Raw genomic sequence first — 27,971 nt, 5'->3', positions numbered from 1 at the left:
CGAATAATCTTAAATTAGGGGTAATAAAAATTAGAATTCGGTAACTAATTTTTTTATTAAGTGTAAAATTTATTTCCAATTACATTCTTCAGAATGCTTATCACGTTTATACATACATGTATATATAAAATCAATGCTAAACGGTTAGAATAATAGATTACAAAATTCATAATTATGTTGCATGTAATTTTAAAAATAATATTCCAAAGAATGCTTAGATTTCAACAAAAAATTTATATTAATTTACTATTTAATTTTAAAATAATTATAAAAATTTGGACGTTTACTAAACATTATATCGTCAGCGCAGACTTGCGGCGTAGACTAACAATAATTGAAATTGAACTATATTTTCTTGTTCATACGGCTCATTAATAATTTTACTACATGTCGTCTGCGCTTTGACATTCTAAAATCGGCTCTATATGCAAGAATTAAAGGCCAATTCAACTATCGTTTAATTTCTTTATCGGCCCTTCGTCTGCACTAACCAAGAAATGTTGAGAGCCATTTTATTTAAGTCTTAATTGACACTAACAGTCTTACTTATAAAGTTGTTTTAGCGTTGAGAGGTGATTAAGAATTGCTTAAATAGCTGTCAAAAACATCACCGGTTCCTAGTTTAAACCTTGTTAGAAGGCAAGATGGCGGGTTTTGACTAACAGCTGATCGAGTAAATTTGCGTTTTAACTAAGCATATCTTTGCGAATTTTTATAAGTAAGACTGTAAATCTCTAGGTCAATATTAAACTCAACGCCAGGCGTTAATAAATATTACCCCCAGTAACAAAAACAACCATCTAATTCGACTAAAAAATGCATTCAATTCGTTTAGAAACTAATCATAAATTATGCACTTTCATGTTTGTACAGTAATACCATAGATTGGGAACAATTAACAGTCATTTTCTATAGATATGGCATACAAGACTTGGTATTTTATTCTTTTAAATTATAAAAATTTTATTATGTATTATTTTATTTCGACATAAATAAGCAGTTAAGAGTGGACGAAATTAAATCAATTTTTATGTGTTGAAAGCCGATAGAGAAATATTGGCCAAAATGTTTACCACCACTGTATGCTAGTGCTATAGAAAATACTCATTTAAAATGACACCAAATGAGAGAATACAATGATTTGTTATTTTGACATTTAAGAAATGTTAACTGTTTTGGTTAAATTGCAATAATACGAACAGGAGCTGTTAAAAGCAATTTACATATTAATAGCATTTTTGCTTTGAACTTGGTACGAAAACAGGAAACATACCAAAACATTAATAAAAAAGAGCGGAATGTGGAAGTAAAGGGATATATAAAAAGTATAGAACATATAAATGTTGCCACATCAGACGCCCACAACACAACTAATGTTCTACGGACAAATAAATTTATTCACATCAAAAATCATACTATTACACGTAATTGCACCAAGTTTACTCGTACATTAACTTAGATTTCCTTATATACATAACGGCCCATCGGGACCTCTGTACATTTGTGATCCTACAATCTCATACCATCAGAGCGGGGAGTAGTCAAGTTGCACCGTGAGATGCTTGACGCCCGCCTCCCTGAAGATCCTGGCGGTTTGTTCCGTGACGTAGCGCGGGTCCACTTCCCGCGCCACCTCCAGCTTGATGGCGCCGACGTGGACGTCACTGCACAGCGTCCAGAAGTGGGGCTCCTGCACCGCGTGCACGCCCGCCAGCCCCACCACCCGCGTGTACAAGTTGGGCAGCGCGCGTTCTATCGAGGTGGGAGTCCGTTGCATCAGCACGCCAGCTGAGTCGCGCACTAAAGGTAACACACTGCCGGCGATTAACAACGCGATGGCCATGGAGCAGATGGGGTCGGCGCGCATCCAGCCGAACATCTGCATTAGTATGGCGGACACTATCACACCCACTGATCCCAGCGTGTCGGCCAGGACGTGGAGGAACACGCCGCGCATGATGGCGGAGCCGGCGCCGGTGGGGGCATCGTCGTCGTGCGAGTGGCCGTGGTGGTTGTGGGAGTGGCCGTGCCCGCCGTGCGAGTGGCCGTGCCCGCCGTGACCGTGCCCGTGCCCGTGGTGGAACGCGTATATGCCCACCAGGTTCACCAGGAACCCAAGGATCGACACCACTAGGAGTCGCTCGTGTTTCACCTGCAAAGGAGGGAGTTGTTAGATCAAATGCTGTTACATTGAATTTATAATTATTTTTTACGCAAATGTTCTTTTCATCTACAAGCATCACTTTGATCTATAATATTATAAGTGTGAGAAAATGATTTCTTTTTATTAAATTTCACCAGAGCAGCATAGAACTTAAAGATTAACATACGTCACAGCTAATAAAATAAGGAAAATCTTCATACAAATAATTCTGAACCAACTAATTTGTTACAGATGTCTGTATTTATTGTAAACGTGATAGGTCAACTAGTTTTGATGAAACCTGTTTAAACAATATGGAGTATGAAATTTAATCTTGACATTGATAATATTGTAGCATATATTATATTATGGTATTTATTCAATTAATATAAACCGCTTTACAGCCGTTTTCAATAAGCGATCCCAATCTCAATCTTCAATCCGGTTCTGAGAATGAACCAATTAAAATTACTAATTTGTATGCTTTTAAAAAAAAACTTCGTCGTGATTGGTCCAATTTTGAGACAGATCAAAAAAGGGATTGGGTTCGTTTATTTAAAGTTTTTTAAGTTCAGTTAGTGGCGTTGTATTTAGTACGTAGAGCGACTGCCACGCTGAGGTCTCAGGTTCGATTTGGGGGCGGGATTAACTGATTTTAGTGTTTAACATCAGCATGGAACCCAGGTTCCAGTATAATTCCAGAATTATACTCCGTAAATATGTATTATCATTCTCTATCACAAAAGACTAATACAAATGGCGAACTGTTCAATCGAAATAAAAACTACACAAGCAATGACTTTGCACTTTCGCCATTTAATGAAAATGTAACCCATTAAATCGATATAAAAAATCTCTAAAGCTATTTCACAAAAACCTCATCAAAATACGTTCAACAATTACAAAATCAAGTCATACACATTATTCCCTACTTTGGCAACCATGCCTCAAAAGCCTATAGAAAAGAAAGCCGACCGCCGCACGTGGATTCGAATCTGTGTCGTGTCATAACGGTCATTACTTATTACTGGCACAAAGGGGACAAAATGGTGGAAATACGTGATCACCGAACGACGAATATTATTAACAGTTTGCCAATGCAATTTCGACATAATTACAATCGGACGCCATGTCGAACACAGTGACGTAATTGGGCACGTGAAAGTTGAGAATAAAAACTTCGTTAAAGGTTAAATTGCCATGAATTCAGATGAGTTAGTTTTTAATACACGGAAGCGAAAAACCAGTAAATGATGATGATGGTGAAAGACCACCGGGTTCCAGAATATCTATAATAAAAAGAACTTTCTCTTTATTGTTATTAATTAGCTTTTGCTCGCGGCTTCACCCACGTGATGGAGTTTTCGAGATAAAAGTCCCGCTATATATTTTTCCCGAGATGGGAAGTAACCTATAACCTTCCCAAGGTCTTAAGCTATTTCCATACCAAATTTCATAAAAATCAATTCAGTAGATTTTGAGAAAATTGATAACATACAGACAGACAAAGGGGACTTTGTCTTATAATATGTATAGATTAAAACGAGCCGTGTAAACGAATATTCCCATGCTCTCCCTAACATGATTTCAAACAAAAAAACTCTACCCTCGTCCTCATTTCTTAGAAATCGATAACGCACAGACGTCTGCTTAGGTATCATGGCTGTTCAGGCGCAGGTAATTAATTACGATCCGACGACTTATTTACTCGTTTAGATCATACAAAACTAATTATATGGAGATTTACTGGTAGATAGATTCTATGGTACTAAGCCAGCAAATACTGCAGTGGCGTAGGGTAATGTTTTCCAAAAGGGAACCCGATACAAAATAATACAGGTACTACTATGAATAAATACGGTCCATAAATAATTCTAATGGTTATTAGATTGTACATAAATTTCGAAAGGAAACTGGCAGGAATCGGATTATATGGTCCGTTCGCCACTGATATATCCTAATATATCTGTACCTATACAACGTACATTATACATGAATATAAAATAAAATAGTAATAGGTATTTTTCCACGCCATTTGTATTTCGTTATCATTTAACTAGAAGCTAAGTTTAATAAAGGCATAATTTCATTTAAGGTTACGATTACTAATGAATAATGGCGTTGTACCCTTATCATTGCATAAATTACTTAAAATCATTCGTCGATACCTATTTATTGACATACGTAAACCACGAAACATTAATGTTTGGATAAATGAATCCAAATCGAATATCTACCAATCGACCCCTATTTTGATCCTATTTTAGACAAGAAATCTTTTCAAAAAGGACTAAACTGGTCTAGCATTCATGAATCTTGTAGCTTCTTAACAGTATATTTGGAATTGAAGTAGTAATTTCATACTTTAGCACATTCAAACAAATAAATATCATCAGAGGGCCTTATAGCGTCTACGGCGGCATATCCGTCTCATGCAATTACGGGAGTTCTATTCGAAGGAAAGCTTTTGATGTTCATTAAGCCAAGACTCAAAAAAATCCCCTAGTTATTGATACGGCTATCGAAGCTGTCCTACAATAAGAACACACGTAATTGCAAATAGACGGATATACCCCCTTAGACGGTATAGTACTCCCTGACAATCAGCTTTAACAATTAGTATACTGTGAATGCAGACATCAAAACAATGAGATAATTACTTGTATTTTTATCACAATTCTTTATTGGGTTTAATTTATCACCGTGTAAAACGTGACGTCATCGAGGGGAAATACTGTCGATTTCAATAATGTGGCAAATTCTGTTTCGATTCGTACACGACGGCCTATATTAAAATCTCTTTGGGCAGCGATCCGGGGAAGTTCCGACATATTGGCCATTCTGAACTTTACAGGATTACCTATATCGATAAAGCAGGCGATTGACACAGTTCAAACTTTTCATTGTAATACTATTATATTTAGGTCGCAATATACTTGACTTATAGCAGCGATGGTCTAGTTGGGTATGGAACGGACTGCGGAGACGAATGTCCGCAGGTTCAAAACCCACGGGCACACACCTCTGAGTTTTCTAAAAAATTAAGTGTGTGTTCTTTGTGAATTATCGCTTGCTTTAACGGTGAAGGAAAACATCGTGAGGGAACTTGCATACCTGAGAAGTTTTCTATAGGAATTTTGAGGATGTGTGAAGTCTACCAATCCGCACTAAGCCAGCGTGGTGGACTAAGGCCTAATCCCTCTCAGCAGTAGATGAGGCCCGTGCCCAGCAGAGGGAGAGTATTATAATACAGGGCTGATGATAATACTTGACGTTAGAAGCAGAAGTACCAGAATTGGTGTTGTTAGATATAACATAATAATATTATATATATCTTACACATTAATCAATGTTCCAAGTTTAATCAATAATAATTTTTATGACATCTTCCAACCGTGAAACAATTTAAAAGTAATCAATTCTTAAATAAATCATTGATTCAAAATGTTCAATGACACGGCCGGGCCCTCAATAGCATCATATTTAAGTACGTAAATGCGTTAAAAACAATTTGCTACAGTTGCATGCTTAATTTTCCTCATCGTTGAGGAACGAATCGCGATCCTCACCGGTGAGGACAATAAAAGCCCTAACCTAGCTAACCTACCAGCCTTTCCCTAGCTACTTCAGCGATGACTACCCGAAGAAGAAAGTCATACTGCCCCATTGCTGGACTCGGGCCTCCTCTACTACTGGGAGAAGTTAGGCCCATAAAGGTTAATATCCAATATATTTATTTAAATTATTAGAAAAACATCTACATGGCAGTTAGAGATAGGCATTAAATAATAAATACTCGTATAGTAACGGTAACACGTGCAAATCGTTCACGTGTTGTGTAGTAACGAAATAATGACTTATCAAGACAATGCTATCAATTATTTATAGAGCCTGCCGTTTATCTCCATGTCGATTGATAACTAACGTATGATTACAATAGACTAGATACAACACGTTCTGTACTAACGAAAACGCGATAACGACGATTATAATATATGCTAATATAAAGCTGGTTTGTTTAACCGCGATCATCTCAGGAATTACTAAACCTATTTTGAAATTTTTTTACTGATAGGAAACTACATTACTCCCCAATGCTATAGGGCTTTTTATCCCGGGAAAATACGATTATAATATTTATTAATATGAAGCTGATTTGTTTGAACGCTCTAATCCCAGGAATTACTAGCCATTTGAAAATGTTTCACTAATAGCTACAATAATACTGAATGACTACGTTCATCACTGGAAAATATTTATCCCAGAAAAACTATTTCACGCGGGCGGAGCTGTAGGCAAAATCCAATATGTAGCCAGCTAAATTATAATATTATATAATAAAGAGACTTTTTTCATCCTCACACCCACCACTACCACTCCTGTGCGCCAGGATCAGCAGCGTCACGCATTTTATGACACCGAGCGTTGAAGCTAAGTAAGTTTCAGGGAACACTAATCTGTCTTTATCCCGCAACGAAATTAATCAAATAGAAAGTTAGGAGTTGGATATATTATGTAATAAGTAAGATACAAAAATAATTATAAAAAACAAACATATCACGCTCTTATCACCGATGAGGTAGGCAGGGGTGCTACCAGGGCACCCACGTCTCGCCCAGCGTGTTTCATCCCATAGTTAGGGACCGAGCCTGAGTGAGCCTGTATATTAAGCCTATCCTACATATATCGAAATCGGGCACAAATTTCAGACTCTAGGCTAATACTGTGTAGAAAAATTCAATATATTTGTACCTGACCCGAAATGTGAACCCACTTTTTTGGAGCAGCCGTCATATCGGGCACACAATACAACTACGCCATCGAGGCATCACCGAAAATAATCAGAATTTTATGGATATTGCGAATACGTCTCAGATCATAATTAGTTGCATACTTGAACGCTTAATGCTGCCCTGGTAACTGCGACGAAAATCTAATAGATCGAAAACGCAGAGAAGTCAGAAAAAACTGAGATTAGCATGTTAAGATATAATAGTTGAAATAATTGCATTATTTAATACTAGCTTTTGCCCGCGGCTCCGCCCGCGTTATAAAGTTTTTCGGGCTAAAGTTTTCCGTTATAAAAGTCACGCTATATATTTTCCCGGGAGCCTATGTTCTTCCCAGGGTCTCAAACTGCCTCCATACCAAATTTTATCCTAATACGTTGGGTAGTTTTTGAATTTAACACGTTCGGGCAGACCGATGCAGCGGGGGACTTTGTTTTATGATATATTTTTGTAGAACTTTTTAAGAGGAACAATCCCGTCATACATTATTGTTGCATAACTTTAACCGTTTACGCAGCGCACGCAACAGAAGCTCTCAAAACTAATAAATTGTCCCCGTTTTTGCATCATGTTTCATTACTGCTCCGCTCCTATTGGTCATAGTGTGACGATATATAACCTATAGCACTCCAGGAACAAAGGGCTATCCAACACAAAAAATATTTTTTCAGTTCGAACCGGTAGTTCCTGAGATTAGCGATTACTGCTCCGCTCCTATTGGGCATAGCGTGATGATATATATAGCCTATAGCATTCCAGGAACAAAGGGCTATCCAACACAAAAAGAATTATTCAGTTCAAACTCCTAGTTTCTGAGATTAGCCGTTACTGCTCTGCTCCTATTGGTCATAGCGTGATGATATATAGCCTATAGCACTTCACGAACAAAGGGCTATCCAATACAAAATGATGTTTTTAGTTCGAACCGGTAGTTCCTGAGATTAGCCATTACTGCTCCGCTCCTATTGGGTATAGCGTGATGATATATAGCCTATAGCACTCCACGAACAAAAGGCTATCCAACGCAAAAAGAATTTTTCAGTTTGGACCGGTAGTTCCTGAGATTAGCCATTACTGCTCCGCTCCTATTGGGTATAGCGTGATGATATATATAGCCTATAGCATTCCAGGAACAAAGGGCTATCCAACACAAAAGAATTATTCAGTTCAAACTCCTAGTTTCTGAGATTAGCCGTTACTGCTCCGCTCCTATTGGTCATAGCGTGATGATATATAGCCTATAGCACTTCCCGAACAAAGGGCTATCCAATACAAAATGATTTTTTTTAGTTCGAACCGGTAGTTCCTGAGATTAGCCATTACTGCTCCGCTCCTATTGGGTATAGCGTGATGATATATAGCCTATAGCACTCCACGAACAAAAGGCTATCCAACGCAAAAAGAATTTTTCAGTTTGGACCGGTAGTTCCTGAGATTAGCCATTACTGCTCCGCTCCTATTGGGTATAGCGTGATGATATATAGCCTATAGCACTCCACGAACAAAGGGCTATCCAACGCAAAAGAATTTTTCAGTTCGGACCGATAGTTCCTGAGATTAGGCATTACTGCTCCGCTCCTATTGGGTATAGCGTGATGATATATAGCCTATAGCACTCCACGAACATAGGGCTATCCAACGCAAAAAGAATTTTTCAGTTTGGACCAGTAGTTCCTGAGATTAGCGCGTTCAAACAAACAAACAAACAAACAAACAAACAAACAAACAAACTCTTCAGCTTTATATAATAGTATAGATAGATTTACAGTAATAATAATCTATACAGCTTTTTTATATATAGCCTTTACAGGTGCATCTTCTCTACAATAGACATTTTTTAAGATTATTATTATTTTTACTGATATTTTATGGAAATGGCTTTGAGCATTCGTTTCATACATTTACAATGCATCAGTTACGGTCGAGAATATACAAATATTTACGAATAATTTCTTTAAAAACTAAAACTAACTCCTGTAAAATTATATTTAATAAATAAATGTTCTGTATATTTTAAAAGTTTAACCTACTAAAAGTAAAGATATCATATTGTAGAAATTTTACGTTCTATTTTTTTCCTATATGTAGTATTTATTAAGAGGATATAGATAGATTCTAAATATGCAGTTAGCACGCCGTTTCATGCCAAGGGCAACGCCTTAACGCATATTTTAGATTCCACTTTCAGTATATCCACCATTCTGAAAATTTTATGTACCAAATCTGCATTTAAGCCGTCGGGTACTGCATGATATCTTACCTCAGGAGGCTCAATAGCCCTTTCAACAGCCTCGCTCATGATGAAGAACGCGATGAACAACAAAACAGTCCATTCACGAATCCTGCCAACACCTCAGCCCTGGAGTATCCTGTGAGTGAGAATCGTTCGTTCGCGCGCCATTTGGACACGAGCGACGCGGCCAGCCCGGCCACCAGGCCCGTGCAGTCGAAGAACATGTGGAATGCATCTGATATTAAACCTGCAAACATATATTCCATAAAGAAATTTATTCATTTTTTTCCTATGTACTATATATATATATATATATCTCATGGCTACGGCTGTTTAGTGACAGTCACTGTGAAATTAAGTAATTGGTTTCTACATTAGCTTTTACTAACTAATCCTTGATGACTTAGTCATCACAAAAATTTAACAATAAACAACCATTTTCTACTAGAGTGAAGTAAGTTCAGGGTATTTGTTTATGGGTGAGTATATTTTCATACATTTCTTGTTCTTCATTTCATACCTTCATACAAAATCACATTTACCTAGCAGGGTGGTTGAAACATTATAAGTTATTAAACTGAATTAAAGCTTATTATGACATTTAGTAACATTTTGAAATGAACATAAAAATCATAAATTAGAATAAGTAACTAATAGATAAATAATACAATTGTTCTAATGTAGTGTTTCTTAAATTATTATAAAATTATAATTATCATTTTTATAAGAAATTACAAACATATACAATCATTTTACTCAATGTCATGCCTTGAGGTTTTATAATGTCTATGATGGTCTCTATTTATCTTTACCTTATCATTGTAACATAAAACTTATAATTACAGATCAGTTTTTAGCAAAGTATTCTATTATATAGCATGGACATTGGGAAGATTGCCATACAAACATTTTGCAATGATGTGATGGTTACTCGATCTTGTATAAAATAACAAAAAATCTATGTAAAATACTTAAATGTTTTCCATATTATGCTTCACACATTTATGTATATAGCGAATATTAGCATATTATCTGTAGATATATTATTTTTGTATTAATATCTACAGATGCTGTCATCTTGTCACACAAACATTTGAAATAAGACAATTACTTTTTACCAATTGGAGCAAAACTTTTCCCTGATGTCCAGTCTATAACTAACTATATAAGTTTAATATCTTTGGTCTTTAAGATCATTTTAAATTGCTTGTGATTTTATATAAGTCTAGTAGCCAGCAAACTTGAAGACCACATGCAGGTCATAGTATTTATACCTGTGTAATGGCCTGATACTGATAACCTAAATTATGATAGGCCTATGTTACAACATAATGTAAAAAAGGATAATTTTATACATAATTTACTTAGTATTCTAAAACATAATTGGCAACATGTGCCATATGGAAAATTCTTATAGGAACTACTTATTATATTACTGTTTTCAAAATTAAGTAACATGATTTTATTTAAGACCAATGTTTAACCACAAAGTGCAATGAAATCATAAATTATAATCAGACCAAAACATACTGAATACATATGTATAGCAATAGCATAGGTCAGATATGACTAAAATATGAATCATATAAAGAAATATATGTTATAAAGCAAAGATAATATATGTCAGTTTAAATTCCACAAATAAAAAAAAATAATGCTAAGAATAAAGACACTTAATCTATAAAAAAAGCACTCACCTAAACTGTTTGTCCATACTCCGTAAAAAAGTTCGACAAATGCAAACGACAAGTTAAGAATCAGGAAGAGGAATAAATTCCTTGAATTTTTATCAGAATAGATCAGTCGTAGCCAGTTTTGAAACTTCTCTTTGAGGCCGGAGAAAAGACCGCGCGAAGCCCGCGTGTCCTTTTGCGTGAGGGGCAACATATTGTCTTAGTAACTTGCCGAAAGTTCACGTCACGTCATTTCAGTTTTATTCACATAAAAATCACACAAATTTGACCACAGCTAACGTTGCATACGTGTACTTAACTATTGGTATTTAACCTCGAGCAGGTACAAATGTTTTATGTGAGAAACGAAACCTTTCCGTTAATACTGTCAAAGATATATTGACTAGAATGATAATGGAGTCGAAATTATCATGTTTTAATTACAATTTTGTTCAATAACTTAAAAACTTATCTTCGTACGACAAGTTGTCTTGTCGTTAATCATCTGTCAAAAAAGTCGCACTTGAAACATTTTCAATTTCGGATACATACATTGCTCAAGATTTTTTTTATGACACAAAAAGAAAAAAATTATAAAATAAATATTAGATTCGCCAATAATTGATTATTTTGTTGTTTGTTTACCCTACAATACAATGTGATTATTTAATTTATTTGGGTGCAAGAATATTTAATAACTTGAAGCGTAATCATAATATTATGCTTTTCAGAAAATCTACGTGATATCCTGTTTAAATTGATGAAAGTAAAAAGTATTCCTTTATAAAATATAAAAAAAATAATTATTTAGAAATAAATATTATTTTAGGATGCGAACTTGCGCAAATTCTTGGTTTTCTATTTCGGAAAATTAGTTTTGTCTATAGTCAATTTTTATTTATTGTAGCCATTCATTGTAAACACTGCATACAATTTGATAGGTTAATATTCTCTTATGTATTCGATAGACCAATCATAGTGCGATTAATACATGTACGACCTGTAAACCAAATAGCACTTTTACGATGAGTCATAGACTTTCAAAATGACACTCGTTTCCGGAAAGATTTGCATCAAGTCTCTGGACATCTGTTTATATTGCTTATGCCGATGAAAGTTAGATTTTTATTTTATGTATTTTTAATTCAAAATGCTCTACTATTAACTTTTTTATGTCGTATTTGTTAACGTAATGGAGTATTGTATATTTTATCATATATTTGTATTTTTTATACAATTTTATCTATTTTTCCCGCCCTATTTTCAAATGTATTCCACCGGAAATTCGTCTATAGATGCGTTTGTTTCCGAAAAGTGAACGTTTCACGAGTCAACAGCAACGTCTTTCGAGAAGTTCTAGGCTCTGTTTGCGACATTTTTCTTTCTATTATCCGTCATCCAATGTTTTATGTGATGAAATAACACGTCGTTTAGCGATCAGTATCGATATCCGTGTTAATAGTCGTAATTAAGTAATCGCTAGATTACGATATAAGCTAATATGGGCGACGAAAGCCACCCGAAAACTCTCTACGTCGGTAATTTGGACCCGGGTGTAACAGAAGTATTTATATGTACTTTATTCGGACAAATAGGCGAAGTAAAAGGTTGTAAGATTATACGAGAACCGGGCAACGATCCATATGCCTTCTTGGAGTTCACGAGTCACACGGCGGCGGCAACAGCGCTGGCCGCCATGAACAAGCGAGTGGTCCTCGACAAGGAAATGAAGGTTAACTGGGCGACGAGTCCCGGGAACCAACCGAAGACGGACACTAGCAATCACCACCACATATTCGTGGGCGACCTGTCGCCCGAGATCGAGACGCACATCCTGCGCGACGCCTTCGCTCCCTTTGGTGAGATATCGAACTGTCGGATAGTCCGCGACCCACAAACGCTCAAGTCTAAAGGGTACGCATTCGTATCGTTCGTTAAGAAGGCTGACGCAGAGGCCGCCATCCAGGCGATGAATGGACAGTGGCTAGGCTCCCGCTCCATACGCACCAACTGGTCAACGCGCAAACCGCCCACAAAAGGCGCTAACGACGGTGCGCCGAGCAGCAAGAGAGCAAAACAGCCCACATTTGACGAGGTGTACAACCAGAGCTCACCCACAAACACCACAGTGTACTGTGGCGGATTCACAAGCAATGTTATCACCGAGGACCTAATGCAGAACACATTCTCACAGTTTGGTCAGATACAGGACATACGAGTGTTCAGGGACAAAGGATATGCATTCATTAGGTTTACAACAAAAGAAGCAGCCGCTCACGCTATAGAAGCCACACACAACACAGAAATTAGCGGGCACACAGTGAAATGTTTCTGGGGGAAAGAGAATGGAGGCGGCGAGAACCAGGTTTGTATTCATTCCATCCATTTTTAATGCTTAATTTTCATACTCATGAAATAACATTGTTTTGATTCATTAATCATGTAACATTCATTTTATATTTATGTTCGAAATGAATAAATTTAATCCAACATGTTACTTTCATCAGGTCTGCAAACAGATTTCTGTAAGTTTTCAAAACTTTTTTAAACATATTTTCTTATAATATTCTTATTTTTCTATATACACTGGACATACAGAATGTTAAAGCAAGAATGTTCGCACAACACAAGTCAACATGGCACATTGTTTACAAACAAGTGCTATATTTACACATGTCAGATGGCAGTCCATGGGTTTCAAACAGTTATTACATTATTTTACATATTTTTACAATAATTTTTATTGGATTCCTGCCAACAACATTGAATATTGTGATTCGAATGAATTAAACATTCACTCTCATTCATTATTAACACACATCTTTTGTTTGCTGTATGAATAATAGTTACTCAAGATTAATTATAACATAAATAAATAAACAGATGTATAAAATCCATTGAATTTATCAAATGAACATGTGACCATGGTTACCTTGCAAACAAAATTTTTCTCAAGCAAATTATAATTGTTAAAGTAATGATTATTGTACAGGAACAAAATTTACTAACAGTGTTACATTATCAGTGAGCCAGGAATTTCAGATGCTGCATGTAGCATATCTGGCATTTAGTCAAACCTTTGTCTGAATTATAACCCTTATGCAGTTGGCACACGGACAAAAGGCAAATATGGTTTGACCACAGATTATAAAAACAAAGGCAATTATTTTGCACATCATTGCCTGTTTGTACAATGGACACATGAAATAAGAAATAAAACTTTTTTATTGTAACCTAAAAAATATAATTTGTTGTCAAACCAGTATACTATAGTGATGAGTAGTAAGGTGTGATGAGATGACTTCCGGTCCATTTGTAGTGACTTTGGCCCGCAGGTTCGACACGCTGCTGATGTGAACTCCGCGGTCCCCGACCAGGTTAGGGGCTCTCTCTCATTTGTGTATTATGTATTGTTTATTGTCGCAACATTGTATTTTTAGTTTTTTCCTTTAGTGGCCAACATTTACTGAAAATATGGATTGTGTTAAAAGCATCTTTATATATTTACATTATGACTCAAGGTTGCATATTACAAAGTACATTACTCTAATTGAAATTTTAATTTATTTTTATTATTTCATATTTTCCAAATTTTCTGTGTTCTCTTTGTTGAGTAAATATAGACATTTTATTGTCCAACTATATTGCAGTCAATATGAGGTTTTTCCAACAAACTATTTATATTGTTTATTGGACAACTTTTGTTAAATAAGTGTAGAATGCATAAAATAGAGATGTGACAATGAAAAAATAACCTATATTTGAAATTAACATTACAACAGGCATACAAAGTGATACATCATAAAATATTGAGGGAAACAATATCATTCACATATATTAAATTCTTCACAATTGTTAGTTAAATTGCATACAATGTTAAATTTTAGCATAGACATATGTAATTACTCAAAAATATATATTTTGTCTCGGGGTGATAGGCCACACTGTGCCTAAGATCACAGTAATGCAAAGCTCTAGTAGCATTGCTATTGTTTATAGATAGGCGCGGCGCATATGATCAAGCAACTCCTCATTTAGTATAAAAAATATAAACTCAATAAATGGATGCGTCTAGTGATTGCCTTGAGTAGTCAACTAGGATGTGTGCAATTGACCTCTACTGAAACTGTTCCTTATTGTTCAAATGAAATGTGTATATATTAGGTTGTATAGTACAGATAAAGTTTATAGAAGGTATCTACTGAATTGTGTTAAAAAAATAATTTTAATTAGAATTATACATTAATATTTCTATGAGAGCTAGTTAAAAGTTGTATGAGGAATTGAACATATAAATTGTGTAATATACTCAGAAATAATTAAAATAAATTTCGTCAGTTGCCATTGGTGCTTTAGCATCTTAATTTCAGGCAATCAAAAACAATGCATTATGATCAATAACCTTGAAAAAAGTAATTTTTATTATATTATATCTGAAATATATTCTCTGAGACAATATTTTCCTCATAGTGGGATTAAAATTATAAAAGGCCACATTAATATCAATTTATGCTCGTAACCGCGAATCTTTGATATACATAAATCCATATTTTTCGTAACAAATTGGCGATAGATTCCTCGTGGTACCCATGCTTTTATGTTTCTATTGTGATACCTCACATGTGTGTGATGCCGATTCCAGAGTTCAAATGCTGCGTCAGCGCCACCGCCCTCGATGGGGGCGCAGACCCAATACCCCTACCCGTACCAACAAGGAATGGGATACTGGTACGCTCAGGTAAATAACAATTTTATTAGCTTTTACTCTTTTATTTAGACTTCAAAAATAGATTAAAATATAGCATGATCAAATGAACAAAATAATAGAAAGTAAAATAAAAAAAATTAGCAATATGTCATAGATTGTATATTATAATTTGCATTATTTAAATTTCAACATTAGATTAAAAATATAGCATGATCAAACAAATAAAATAATTAAAAGTTAAATTAAAAAAAAATTATATCAATATATCATGTATTGTATATTATATCCCGGAAGTGCATTACCAACATAAAAGTTGGTCTGTAATACAAAATACTTAAGGCATCGGTCTATGTGCCAAATTTCATTCAATGGTTTATGAGTGATTGGATAACAAATATGAAAACGTCTTCACAAACTTTCACCTTTATAATAACTACATTTAATAGCAGATATTGTATACAGTGTTATATCTGCTAAAGCCGGTTTCACACGATCATGTTCGATCATTCAAGTAAATTTGGTGTAGTTATCGATTTCGTGACATTAAAATGTCTAAACAATATCAAAGTTAATCGATGAGATCGTATCGAGCGGCCAGTCGCCACATATTATTCCGCCAAGCAGTGGTCTGTTGTTGCATTACACCAACAATTTCTGACTGACCGTGTCTCGCTTGCCTTTTATTTTACTGTTGTATTATTGAAACTTTGTTTGGCTTAGAATGTGATTTTGCGTGCAGTAATAGAAAGTCAGACTAAAAAAAAAACAATAAACCATTATGTTTTTGCAAAAACAACTTAGATTTGTGTAAAAACTGCCACAAGGGCTTAGGTAGGTAACATTAAATATTTTATTATTAATCTTTTGGTTTCGTTTTTTTTTTCTTTTTTTTATCGAAACTCCGTGATACTAAATAAAAACAGGAAAACTGAACACAAACAGTTTTTATTTCAACATTTTGGTTGCTTTTGTCGAAAACAATGGCGTGTCAACACATAATTATGTTTCACTATCAACCTCACGCTGCAATCATTTCAAAGTTTAACGAAACATTATCACCTAATAAATTTTAATAGACAATGCAAATCATATTGAGTGATATTAAATGGATGGCACCAACCGCTGTTATTTGACGGCTTGCTAAACTTTTGTTATTTAAGTACACACAAATAATATGATATTTATTTTATGTTGGAAATGATGGGTAGTTTTTTTAGTGAGATATTATTTGGAAACACAATAGGAAGGTATTTTTTTAATTAATTACGTAATATTATGAGAAAGTTGTGTCTGGTAATATCTTGTAATTCATATTGCTCAGTATAATTCGTACGCAAACTTCATTGACGAAGTTTCCTTAAAATTCAAGTTTGCGGGGTTTTCCGGGGTGCAGGAAAAGCCCCAAACTTAACAATACTTTATAAATAAATACCTTATCAATAAATATATTTAGTCAGTAAGTTTATTGTATTTGACTAAAATTAATTACCCCAAGGAAAAACCCAACAATGATTAATCATCGATTAAACATTCAAAGCCTGTTCATAATTCCTGAATAAATGCTTTTCGTCACATAAATGTATAACCCAACCAAATTCAAGAGTTCCAGTCTAATCTATACTTCCAAATAAATGGTATTAAAATGAGTACTATCTACATTAGCTCTCAGCACGATAAATTAAAAAAAAAACTTGAAACTTGTAAAACAGGTTTTATGAACATAGTAATACTTATTTCTAAAGTCTACCCCACTCGCACTCGATTATAAAATGTTTTACAAGTCACTCAAGAGTAAGCACTTCATTCATAAGTACAGAGTGAATGTCAATGTAAATTATATTGGATAAATCGATGGTTCCTAAGTAAACTATCGTATCTAAAAAAATAGCTATATTCTCTTGTTTATTTTTTCGTTATTAAGGTACTACTTTCTACCAAAACCCATTAAAAAAAGTTAGTAAATGATGTTAATGAAGTTTTTTTTCCTTTATTAAGTTTTGAATTGAATGGGTTTGGTAGTAAACAGTACTAAGATAGCGAAACACTAAAATGTGAATGTCGCAATTTTTCCAGTTACGATAGTTTATTTAGGAGCCATCGAAATAGGTGAATAGATGTAGATAAATTTAATGTGAGTTTTTAGAGTACATTCTGTTGATATTGTTTCCATGATTGTGATATTAAGTTCAACTTGAAAAGCCGTAACAAATTTTACCGAGTTAATTTATGCAAAATTAATTCCACAAAATATCATAAATCGTTGTTAAACGTAGTTGTAATAAAATATGCACGTCGAATAATTGGAGAGCTAAAAAGTCACCCATAAGATAGGTAAGTTTTTAAAAGTATTTATTGACAATAACGAGGTTGTTTATTAATATTGTCGAGCAATGAAGGCTTTTCCCGAAAACGTTACGGGATTTTACCTAGATCAAAAACTTCAACACTCCCAACTCAAAACAAACGAGAACTTTAGGTGAACCCCAAGGATGTAATTTTAAGTTTACATTTCAATCGGAGTAGTATAGTGCCTTTTATTTATTTATTTACTTGAAACCTATATTATTATATTGGTCTAGATACTTAATTTATTGCGTGTCGTTAGTGGTTAGTTGTTTGAGAAACACATCGCTAATACCACAAACACGAGTGTACCAATTAGTAATACATGCATATTTTTATGTACATACATAGAATGTTGGCTGACGAGACATGATTACTCGTCGGCAGTCGACACTATTATGTCACACAGATATACACAGGCTGATCCCGGAACGCAACACAGTGGGCCACTATGGCGGGTTTTGACACCTTGTGTATAGTAGGCGCTCTCCGGGCGGATATAAAATATATCCTACCACAAGCAAACAGCTTCTATAAAAATATTTCGTTTGAATATGACTGATCCTATGATTATCGCTTGACGTATGACCATTTTTTATTTGTTGTGCAAGTTTCGCCGTGTACGGACCCCCTTATCTAGAGAAAAGCAATCGTATCGTGTTAATTGATTATTTATCGACTGTACTAACAATTTCTTTGTGCAGTTTTGTTATCGTTCTAGGAAATTGGATGGCACGTCCTATAGAGATATGTGCAATTTTATATTTTTCACATTGACGACGAGGTTATGGTTACTTTCTTGATAATAGTATAAATTTATTGTGTATTTGATATTGATTGTGCGTTTTCAGTGTATATTTATATCAAGTTTTTGATAGTATTAGGTTTGCTTGATCACCAAACCGTAGCATCAAATATTTCCGTATCACAGTTCAGCCTAAACTTTGCATACTAGAATAGTAATTTTCCCAGGTAAATATATTCATTCTACTAGACAGAGTATCTCTCAAATCTAAGTACAGTCAGTCAGAAAATTAGCTCAACAAATTTAAAATTTGAAATTGCCATTTAACTTTTCGTCTTCATATTAACAATCGTTTTTTCTTTTAAAATCATCAGGTGGTTTACTTTATTGACTGATATACTTTACTGGCTGACTAGACATAAATACATAAATCAAAAGAAAAAGACTATAACTCTCTAACATTATGGTTTCTGAACGATATCCCGTGACAGTCGGCACGTAGCTTCAAGGAACCCGATTGTACCACACAGATAGTAATTCCCGATAATGTTAGCAAACTTATCTCCTCATGATTCACGTTGAATATGAAAACTACGCCTCGTTCGGCACGCACGGGCCGAGATAACGTTATCTCACAAATTAGTTGCGATCTTTGTAATGGTTTAGTTTTTTATGTGCTCAAATGTTCTCTGACGTTATGAATTTTTATGGTTTTATACTTATTTTTTTCTTTGGTCGTTGGATGCGGGCCGCTTTCAATAGGTCGATCTGGAAATCTTTGCGGGGAGGCCGTGCGGTTGGTATTACTTTTAAGTATGATGCAGTTATTGGTTTACTTGTTACGACAAATCGGTTTTATATGTATGGAATGGTACATCCATCTTCATCTAGGTAGGCTAATTGTATCAAAAAATTCAAGTGCTAAGTAAAAGGAAACAATTCTTTATCATTGTCATTTCGCGATAAAATTTGAATTAGGTGTAGCTTTGACGCCAAATATAATAAATAATATGCGTGATAGAAAGGTAAAACTTATATTTATATATCTTAAATATCTCGGAAAAAAAATATGTAAAATTCCTTCTACTATTTAAAAAGCATATAGACATTGATCACCTCATTATATCAAAATGAAGGTTTGAACTAATTCGAGGTAATACATGGCACTTCAACAACCAAACTTATACATAAATTAAAAGTTAATATACTCCCATAGTTATGTTCCACACATATTGGACAATGTCATAAACTTAAAATAAGTTCAGATAGAACCACACAAGACCCTCGTCTTTCGTCAGCCTGCCTTCGCATTTAATATCATAACGTAATGAATTTACCATAACACCCAAAAAGCCAAATAATACTATTTTCGACAATGGTACCGCCATAAACAACGAAGAAAGATCATATTTTACAATTTTATTACACGTTCCATGTTTAAAGTCATCATTATCATCAGCCACTAGTCCCCTGCTCAACATCCTCCTAAAGATTTCCAAACAGACCTGTCAAAAGCGGCCTGCATCCAGCGTTTTATTTTAAAGTCACGTAACCATTGACGTATATTCTATAGACACGAACGTCCATATAAACTATTTGTTCGAAATCTGAACTAAAATGGCAACCAAAACGTCACACAACCTATTTATTCAATTAAGCAACAAATATTTTTACTTATTTGACTAATATTTTTTATTCAAATCCAGGTTTACACTTAGACTCGAGTTTTTATATCATGAGCGCCACTGCGTACATTACTACAATCTGTCAATATTGATCATACTAAAGTTAGTTTGAATGGATTGCAGCTGAACACAGTTAATGTTCGGATCGCCAAATCTAGTACGTAGTACATATTTATCGATGCATGTAACCCAATTATCACTTCTTTTAAAGTCTATTAATATTTTATCTTGATGATTCGCACTTTCGTCTTTATCGTGTTGATTGTTACATTATGTTATGTAATTCGACAAATCGCCTCTCGTGATAAGTTGATCCTAGCTGACTTGGTCGCGAGATATTACGTCACTCGATAACTTTGGCTTGTAATACTTTTTTCTTGACGAAACTTGGTCAATTTGTTTGTACGAGTATGTATTTTGTGACTTTTATGGAGATGGAAAAAAGGCGTGTTTTCGTAAGCACTTCTACTGTTATTTAATTACGAGTATCTAACCAGCTATTGGTGAAAAGATATGTACCTAACCTCAGTCAAGTTTGACGACGTTGGTCAATAACGTTTTGATTGAAATTTCACCATAATAACTAGTTTGGAGATCAGTTGCTGTTAAATCCAGTAATAACATATTTTTCATTGCTTTCGATCGTCTAATTTAATGCCGGGTACTGCCAAGCTGTAGCCTATTTTTAAATACCATTTTTATACCTCAATTAAACAATGACTTCATACTTCTGAATAACTTATACTATTATTCCGTTAATAAACATCAGGAGAAGTAAAGTCACAACAATAAAAACGCAAGCGCAGATAATTTATCAACTGCAAAAACCAATTTCTGTGAATATGCAAAGTTGTCTCATTTCTCAAGAAAGATAATTATGATATCAATGGGTATTTTGGTTGTAAAGAAAACGTACAATCATACATTGTACAAATTCATTGTTATTGCCGTTATTATATTAATTCAATTTCCGTACTGACTACACTGTAAGCGTAGTGAAAAAAATGAAAGAATGGAAGTTGCAAAAACTCGTTTGTGACGCGCCCTCGACAGCAAACATTGTAATAAAGCGTTAACTTCTGTTGGCCCGCGGCCAAAAGGGATGGGGAAACTTGTCAACGTGCCTAAATAAGGTAAATTACATTATTATTCAACAGTCGACACATTAGAAGAAAAAAATAGAGAAATTATCATTGAGGTCACCATGGAGATTGGAGTTACCAGTTCAAATATTTAGGGTTACATCAAGACGATTTTTGGTTTATTCACCTCGCAACTTATCAGAATAAGTCACTTGAAATCCTGATACCTACAAAATCTTGGGTACACCCTTAAATTTTTATAAGCCTAAAAAAACCGTTTCTGAACGCACGTGAATATGACTATGGTCTGTAACTTTACCACAAATTGGACGTAAATATCCGCCAAATGACGACAATGTTTTCGTATCGTACGTCTGAACGGGCGCGTGAAATGCATGCAAATTCACCTATTGTTAAGCCACACAAACGCTTGTAAAATATTCTTGAATATTAATTAAGTTTCGCAAGACGTGAAATGTCCGTCTGTGATTGTGTTGGAAAATAGATATTTTAATTGTGTCCATTTTCATTGAAATAACATTGGTACGTTGTTTTTATAAAACCAATTTCAAAGAAACGTATATTTCTAAGTGTGTCATGGATTTTAATATTATAATACCTGACTTACTTTTAAAACAGTGTTAAAACTTAAAATAGGCGTTGATGATTAGCAGATAAACATTGGTAAATAAAACTAACTTAATTAAATTAGTAATTGTTCGTGGCCATAAATAATGGATGTTGAAAAACAAATTGAAACTGATTCTACTCATAAAACTAGTACTGAAATATACTGAAATTGAAATATTCTCCAGGGCACCGCGTGAGGCCCCTGCAAACGTGAGGCTACAGAGCGGTTGTCCAGTTCGCCTCACCCTAAAACCGCCTCTGGAAATTTATTTGCCATGTATACTAAATTGTGTGTTTGACTGTTGCAGGGCTACCCGGCGCTACAAGGTTACATGGCGCCCGGCTACTACCAGCAGTACGCGGCCGCCTATAGCAATCCCCAAGCTGCAGCGGCAGGTAAATATACCAGCATACCATCTTTTACTGACGAGACGAATAAGCCGCTCGTCTGATGGTAATCTCAGTCTCTCTTATGTTGTCTCGAAAGTCCAGGAATTAGGATTTTTTTGCAATTGAATGAGCCAAGTCTATTCCTTGCCAAATTGTGAGGATCTGCTTGTAATGCCTCTCGAACCAGTGAAGATTAGCAGTCAGCTCAGTACATCTTTCTGTCCGTTGCTAGGTGAATTATTTCCATACCCCTTGCAGTCTTCGTCACACGTGCAGTAACCAAGCTGTTACCTTCGACCGGTTTTTCTTTTGTCCGCTATTTACCATAATTATGAAGGACCACATACCTTACTCATTGGTTATATTAACATAACATTTTTAATTAAAGATTACTGCATTGCACTGCGCTTGTCGCTTTGAGACAAATTTTAAGTCTCATAATGTACAGTAATTTCGTTGACTTTGAACATTAATGTTTAATTTATGAGCTGAATGGATCAAGCTTGATCGAAAATTGCAATTCAAGCTCGAAAATTAATCAATCACACTTGATTCTGATAAGACATCTGCACTCAACTTGGGAGTATGGATCAATATCCTTTGGTAATTTCGGTCAATTGAGCGGATTTTGATAATTCACAAATCTTTACATTTTGAATGGATATGTATTTTTTAATTTCAACTACCTTATTTCATCGAAAATTATACTAATTATTACATACACATTTACCAATATTGCTGTACTTTTTATGACAATGTACGGATATTTGACTTTTACTTATCAGCTGACATTATCGCTCGCCTCGAGGCGTTATCATGCGGCTACATTAACTGTATGTAACCAAACAGTTTCTCGTCTAATGGTACATATTGTTATTTATTTGTTATTATATTTTGGATGTAGAGGGTAATTTTTGTGTTTTTGAAGCTGTTTTTTTTTACCAATAGAAAATTTCAAACTACCTCATTATATTTATAGCATAATATGATAGAAACGAATGACGAATAATAATTGAGAACGATGTATTTGACAGCGCTGATTGTCTTCACAAGTAGTAACTGGTTGTGTTTGTTGCAGCGGGGTACCGCATGAGCATGGGCGGCGGCGGCGCGGGCGGCGCGGCGGGCGCGGGGTGGGGCGGCGCGCCGCAGCCGCTCATGTACGCGTCCGCCATGCCCTCGGCGCAGTACCCCTCGCAGTAGCGCCGCACCCCGCTCCACCGCCGCCGCTCCACCGCCGCCACCTAGCCGACTCCGGTTCAGACTGACACACCATCCACGGGGAACGGTTCTCATTTATTCCACATTATCGCCGCGGTCGTTGGTTTCCTGACGCCGTAACGCTTCACGAATGACTACGCGCGTCCGCTCACGGCGCGACTGTACATAAACATTGAACAGGCCTTGTCCGGTTGCCTTGTTGTCTTTTATACGATAACAATTCATTGTCATGAAGCTATGATAGATAGCGTAATACAAAACAGACTGATCTTGCCAAAGTAAGCAGATTCATCTCGACGAATGACTAGCGTCACATTAACTTTTTCATTATTTATACGGAGCTAGAATGCGACTGTCAGAAAACCAACGCAGCAGTAGGGCGGTGTGACATCACAATGTAATCGAGTCTTATAATATGTCGAGTATGGCCAGCAGACGTTTTGTACAAATGTGCGAGCTGTACTCGTGGCGGGCGCCGGGAGCGAGCGGCGGGCTCTGGTCGGCGACTCGACGCCCGTCGCTCTCTCCCTCGCGAATTCCGCCCAATTCCAAATTACCAAGTGGGAATCGGCGCCAAGTAATATCCGCGAACACGACTCGGTGACTCTAGGGTCAGTCGACCGACATAGATAGGAAGTAACGAAATAAATTATAAATTTGTAAGAAAAGTTATATATATTGGGGATCCGCGAGTGTCGATGTGTATCGACTCTTCGGCGGCTGCAGACCGGGACTCGACGGCAGCAGACTGCAGGCTGCAGGGCAGGCACGGCTCGACGCGGCACACCCGAGACTCCGCCAGACGCGCCAGACGGTTTTGACCTATTTATATTAAGTTCGGCACATGTTGTTTTGTTTGACCTGAATTGTTATGATTTATTGTATGGAAACACTGGTAAGTCAATAAAGCAGTGGGTCTGGGACACCGGGTGTTTGATTTGCCGTCTAGATCTAGATTATATTATTATGGAAAACTTACTGACTTAAGTTTCTGGGTCCAAATTTCTAAGTCGACCGCTCCCGGTCTTCTGTGATTGATCTACGCGTAGAAGCATTCGGATGACGAGAAAAATTATTGTAAATTCTTAATTAAAGGTCATTTTGTAAAAGGAGAAATAAATAATTTAAGTTTACAAATCTTTTGGTTATTGTTGTATTATTAACAAAATTTTTCTCCCCTGTTATACACCACACATTCAGGAAATATTAAAATTCTACACAATGCTTTACGTAACATAGATGCTTAAAACATGATATGGGTGTGTTAAAGACGCTCTACGACGCCGATACTAAACGATTATTAAGCCTACAAACATTCCAACAGGGAACTTTTCTCTAAAGCCCGTGTGAATATCTTTGAGGGATGTTGAGTAGTGGACATCCTGAGGCAGATGATAATGAAAGCCAATGTGTAATATTTACTATAGAGTATCAGTTTATTTCTTTTTGTAGCTCGATGTTGTATGAAGATATTTATTACTGATACACAGTTCTTAAAATCTGAAGTCTATGTTGAACAGGGTTATCCCCCTGTTGGAAATCAAGTTATTCAAATCCAGAAACACCTGGTTGAAGACTGAAATAGTTGACTAGCAATAAATGATGGTAATAAATTATAAATAATAAATATATTTAATACATGTCTGCAAATCTTCGATTAAGTATATACCTGGGATTCCACTTTGATGTTGCCGGTTAAATCTGCAATAACTGTTTTCCTCCATTTCAATACCAATACCGGATTTCTTTGCGTATTAGTATTTTTTTTAACATACGTCTGATGCTTGACATGGGTCGGCTTATACAAACACGCCCGACTTTTGGGTGAGCGCTTTAGGCGCTCGCAACCCTTGAAAGTTAAAGAACTACGTTGAGGGCAACCCACTAACGGGTTTTGAACTTCGGCTCGGGACTGTCGCTGGGAGAGGATGAGACATCAACGACTACAGATGTGCATCAGTAAGTTTATCTTATTTTATTTAGAGGACGTTAAATTCCCCGATTTCCGGTGAAATATAAATCATGAAAATTTGGGACATTCGCCAAAACACGCGAGTTCGAATGAAGTAAACGCATTGCTTTCGATGCAAAATGCGTTGCATTATGAGCTAAAACGTAAACAATAACAAATGTCGGATTCTGGACTATTTTTACGAATTCATAAAGATGGCGTTAGATCTAAAATGGCGAGCAGGGCGTTCAGATTATTCTGCCTTATTTTTATCAGACTCCGCAGTCGACACCGGGGAACCCGCGAATGGGATACTGGAATCCCCCGGCTTAGCGTCTGCAGGGTCCTAGACGAGAGTTGAGAGGGGATAGTTGTCAAGGATAAGGAAACCTCTTAGGATGGGAGGAGGGTAGAAGGCTAAGAACTGTTCGCGAGCCCTTATAGGTCTCAATGCGAATTGGCAACCATGAGGAATACATACTTAATTGTGTGCCTAGGGTCGCGACAAATGTCCCCCGTGCAGGGTAGAGCATTCAGTGTGAAGACCTAACGCATAAGAATTTTCTCGGGTGGAGATTATGCCTTAGGTAATACATAAGGTAAGGTCCTAATGCTTAATACCTGAAATATTCACTGCCGAGTATTGAAACAGAAAGACTGTAACAGAACTGTAATCTTTGTTGAACAAACAAATATTTCTCATTACTTTATGTATGTATGGTCAGCGAGAGTCTGCAGCCACAAAAAATCAATATTTACCTTATTAGTTTTCCTCTAGGTACAGGGATCCTATTTAGCTAGCAACAAAGTCATGATGTCTGGTAAATGTTTATGTACGATTACTTCATTTGCCCCTTGGCCGTCCTACTATAAAAAATAATTTACATTTACTCGTAAATATATTAATCTAGAGTGACTGCAGAGGCCGTTTGCGTAGTCATCGTAAAGAAAATAAATGCCCTTGCATTTCAACATAATTATAATTTCCAAAATTTGTAAACAGACGCGTTAAAATGAAACGTTTATGCAGTTTTATGCGTTGAAAAACGACCGCCCTGACAGTACGCGGTCACCTTCGCCTACAAACATTCACAATAGGGCATTGCTTTGTTTTAGTAATCTATTTTCACACCAAACATTTGGCTATGGAACTACTAATTTATGATACTGCTCATCCCTTGAAGGAGGCGTGAGCTTATTTTAATCCCTAGGATGCAAGTATCGTCCCTATTAAACTTCCTTCTAGAACTGTATCTAATTATAAGTGTTATAAGTACCTGCCACGTAAATAAGTATCTAATTATTATTTTGTCTTAGATCAACAATCTTGGGGTTCGAATACTATCCCTTTTGATGCTTGCTTGCTTCATGAAGCTAAGAAAAACATTCTTTCTTTTCATTTATTTTGTAGCCAAGGAATACTTTAAATAACAGATACTTACCACCATTATTTATCATTTTATAAGTAGACTACGTTTGCAGCATTGTACTCGTGCATACGTTGGAGAATGCGGGTGTAGCGAGTAATTAATATGTAAGTATTACACTAACCCCCTTATTCATAGACGTTTTTTATCTAACGACCGAGTAAAGCTGTGATAACAAGTCTGTTTCTCAGTGCGTAAACATAGGGCCGTTGTGATTGGCTAATATTGAGATACAACAATAGTAGCCAATCACAACGGCCCTATAAGCTTGTTATCACAGCTTTACTTCGTCCTTAGATAAAAAGGTTTATGAATAAGGGGGTTAATATAAAGCTGAAGAATTTGTTTGAACGCGCTAATCTCAGCAACTGTATTCTATATTCAATCATACAAACTTATAGTCGAAGCTTAAACTCTAACATCATGATTTCGATGATTAAGAATCGAGTTAACCCTACAAAATTCACTGTGTTATGAATGAATACCTTTCTTCCTACACTTCAATAAGTTCAGTATATAGGTAAGAATATAAATCTGTGCCAGTACCTGTGCCTCCAGGTTGCCGGGACATATACCTGTATTTGTAACATGAAAAATCTGAAGTATAGATTTTAGTAGTAGTGCCCTAATTTTTAGGTCCCAAAACTGTTATATTTCTTTTTATCAATGCTCCCAATTTAGTACACATTGTTGGTATTTGCAACATAAAAATCTATAGGTATACGTATGTATCTAAATCCATTTCAAATCTGTAGTATGTTAAATCCTTTTAAATATAGATAAATCTGTATGTTCCTAGCAGCACTGGCTGGTAATCTAACGATTCAACCACTTCCTTTGAACAAAACGTTATGAAACTGTAACTGAAGCAGCACATATCTACCTGTATTTCTTGATCTCTATGTACTCAACAGGGGCGCAGCTACTGCCGTATTAATGATATCTGAGCA

The 27,971-nt window shown here is 35.8% G+C and overlaps 2 protein-coding genes across 3 annotated transcripts; one reads left to right on the top strand and one right to left on the bottom strand.

The window, feature by feature from the left end:
- Window positions 1–36: 36 nt before the first annotated feature.
- On the bottom strand, window positions 37–11,365 carry LOC115453265 (zinc transporter 7). Its single transcript, XM_030181958.2, is given in 4 exon segments — window positions 37–2,152; window positions 9,194–9,255; window positions 9,258–9,413; window positions 10,864–11,365. Coding segments are annotated over 4 exon segments (1,035 nt in total). The 5' UTR covers window positions 11,054–11,365; the 3' UTR covers window positions 37–1,525.
- Window positions 11,366–12,138: 773 nt separating this feature from the next.
- On the top strand, window positions 12,139–24,780 carry LOC115453148 (nucleolysin TIAR). 2 transcript variants are annotated; one of them, XM_030181814.2, is made up of 5 exons: window positions 12,139–13,204; window positions 14,175–14,216; window positions 15,482–15,577; window positions 22,341–22,428; window positions 23,501–24,780. In XM_030181814.2, the coding sequence occupies exons 1-5, from the start codon at window positions 12,341–12,343 to the stop codon at window positions 23,623–23,625; spliced, it is 1,215 nt and encodes a 404-aa protein (XP_030037674.1). In that variant the 5' UTR covers window positions 12,139–12,340; the 3' UTR covers window positions 23,626–24,780. The 2 variants fall into 2 exon arrangements, with proteins under 2 accessions (XP_030037674.1, XP_030037682.1); XM_030181822.2 differs by lacking the exon at window positions 14,175–14,216 and having other exon boundaries at window positions 12,140–13,204.
- Window positions 24,781–27,971: the final 3,191 nt, after the last annotated feature.

The sequence above is a fragment of the Manduca sexta genome, chromosome 13, assembly GCF_014839805.1.
Source record: "Manduca sexta isolate Smith_Timp_Sample1 chromosome 13, JHU_Msex_v1.0, whole genome shotgun sequence".
NCBI lineage: Eukaryota > Metazoa > Arthropoda > Insecta > Lepidoptera > Sphingidae > Manduca > Manduca sexta.
Note: the sequence above shows the minus strand (reverse complement) of the source record. Positions and strands in the feature narration are given on the sequence as shown.

What these genes read in the sequence shown, in the direction of transcription:
- LOC115453148 (XM_030181814.2), top strand. Translation starts at nt 12,341, where the DNA reads ATGGGCGACGAAAGCCACCCGAAAACTCTCTACGTCGGTAATTTGGAC. An exon ending in ACTCCGCGGTCCCCGACCAG is followed by an intron (nt 14,217 to 15,481) that starts GTTAGGGGCTCT and finishes TGCCGATTCCAG; the next exon opens with AGTTCAAATGCTGCGTCAGC. An exon ending in TCCCCAAGCTGCAGCGGCAG is followed by an intron (nt 22,429 to 23,500) that starts GTAAATATACCA and finishes TGTTTGTTGCAG; the next exon opens with CGGGGTACCGCATGAGCATG.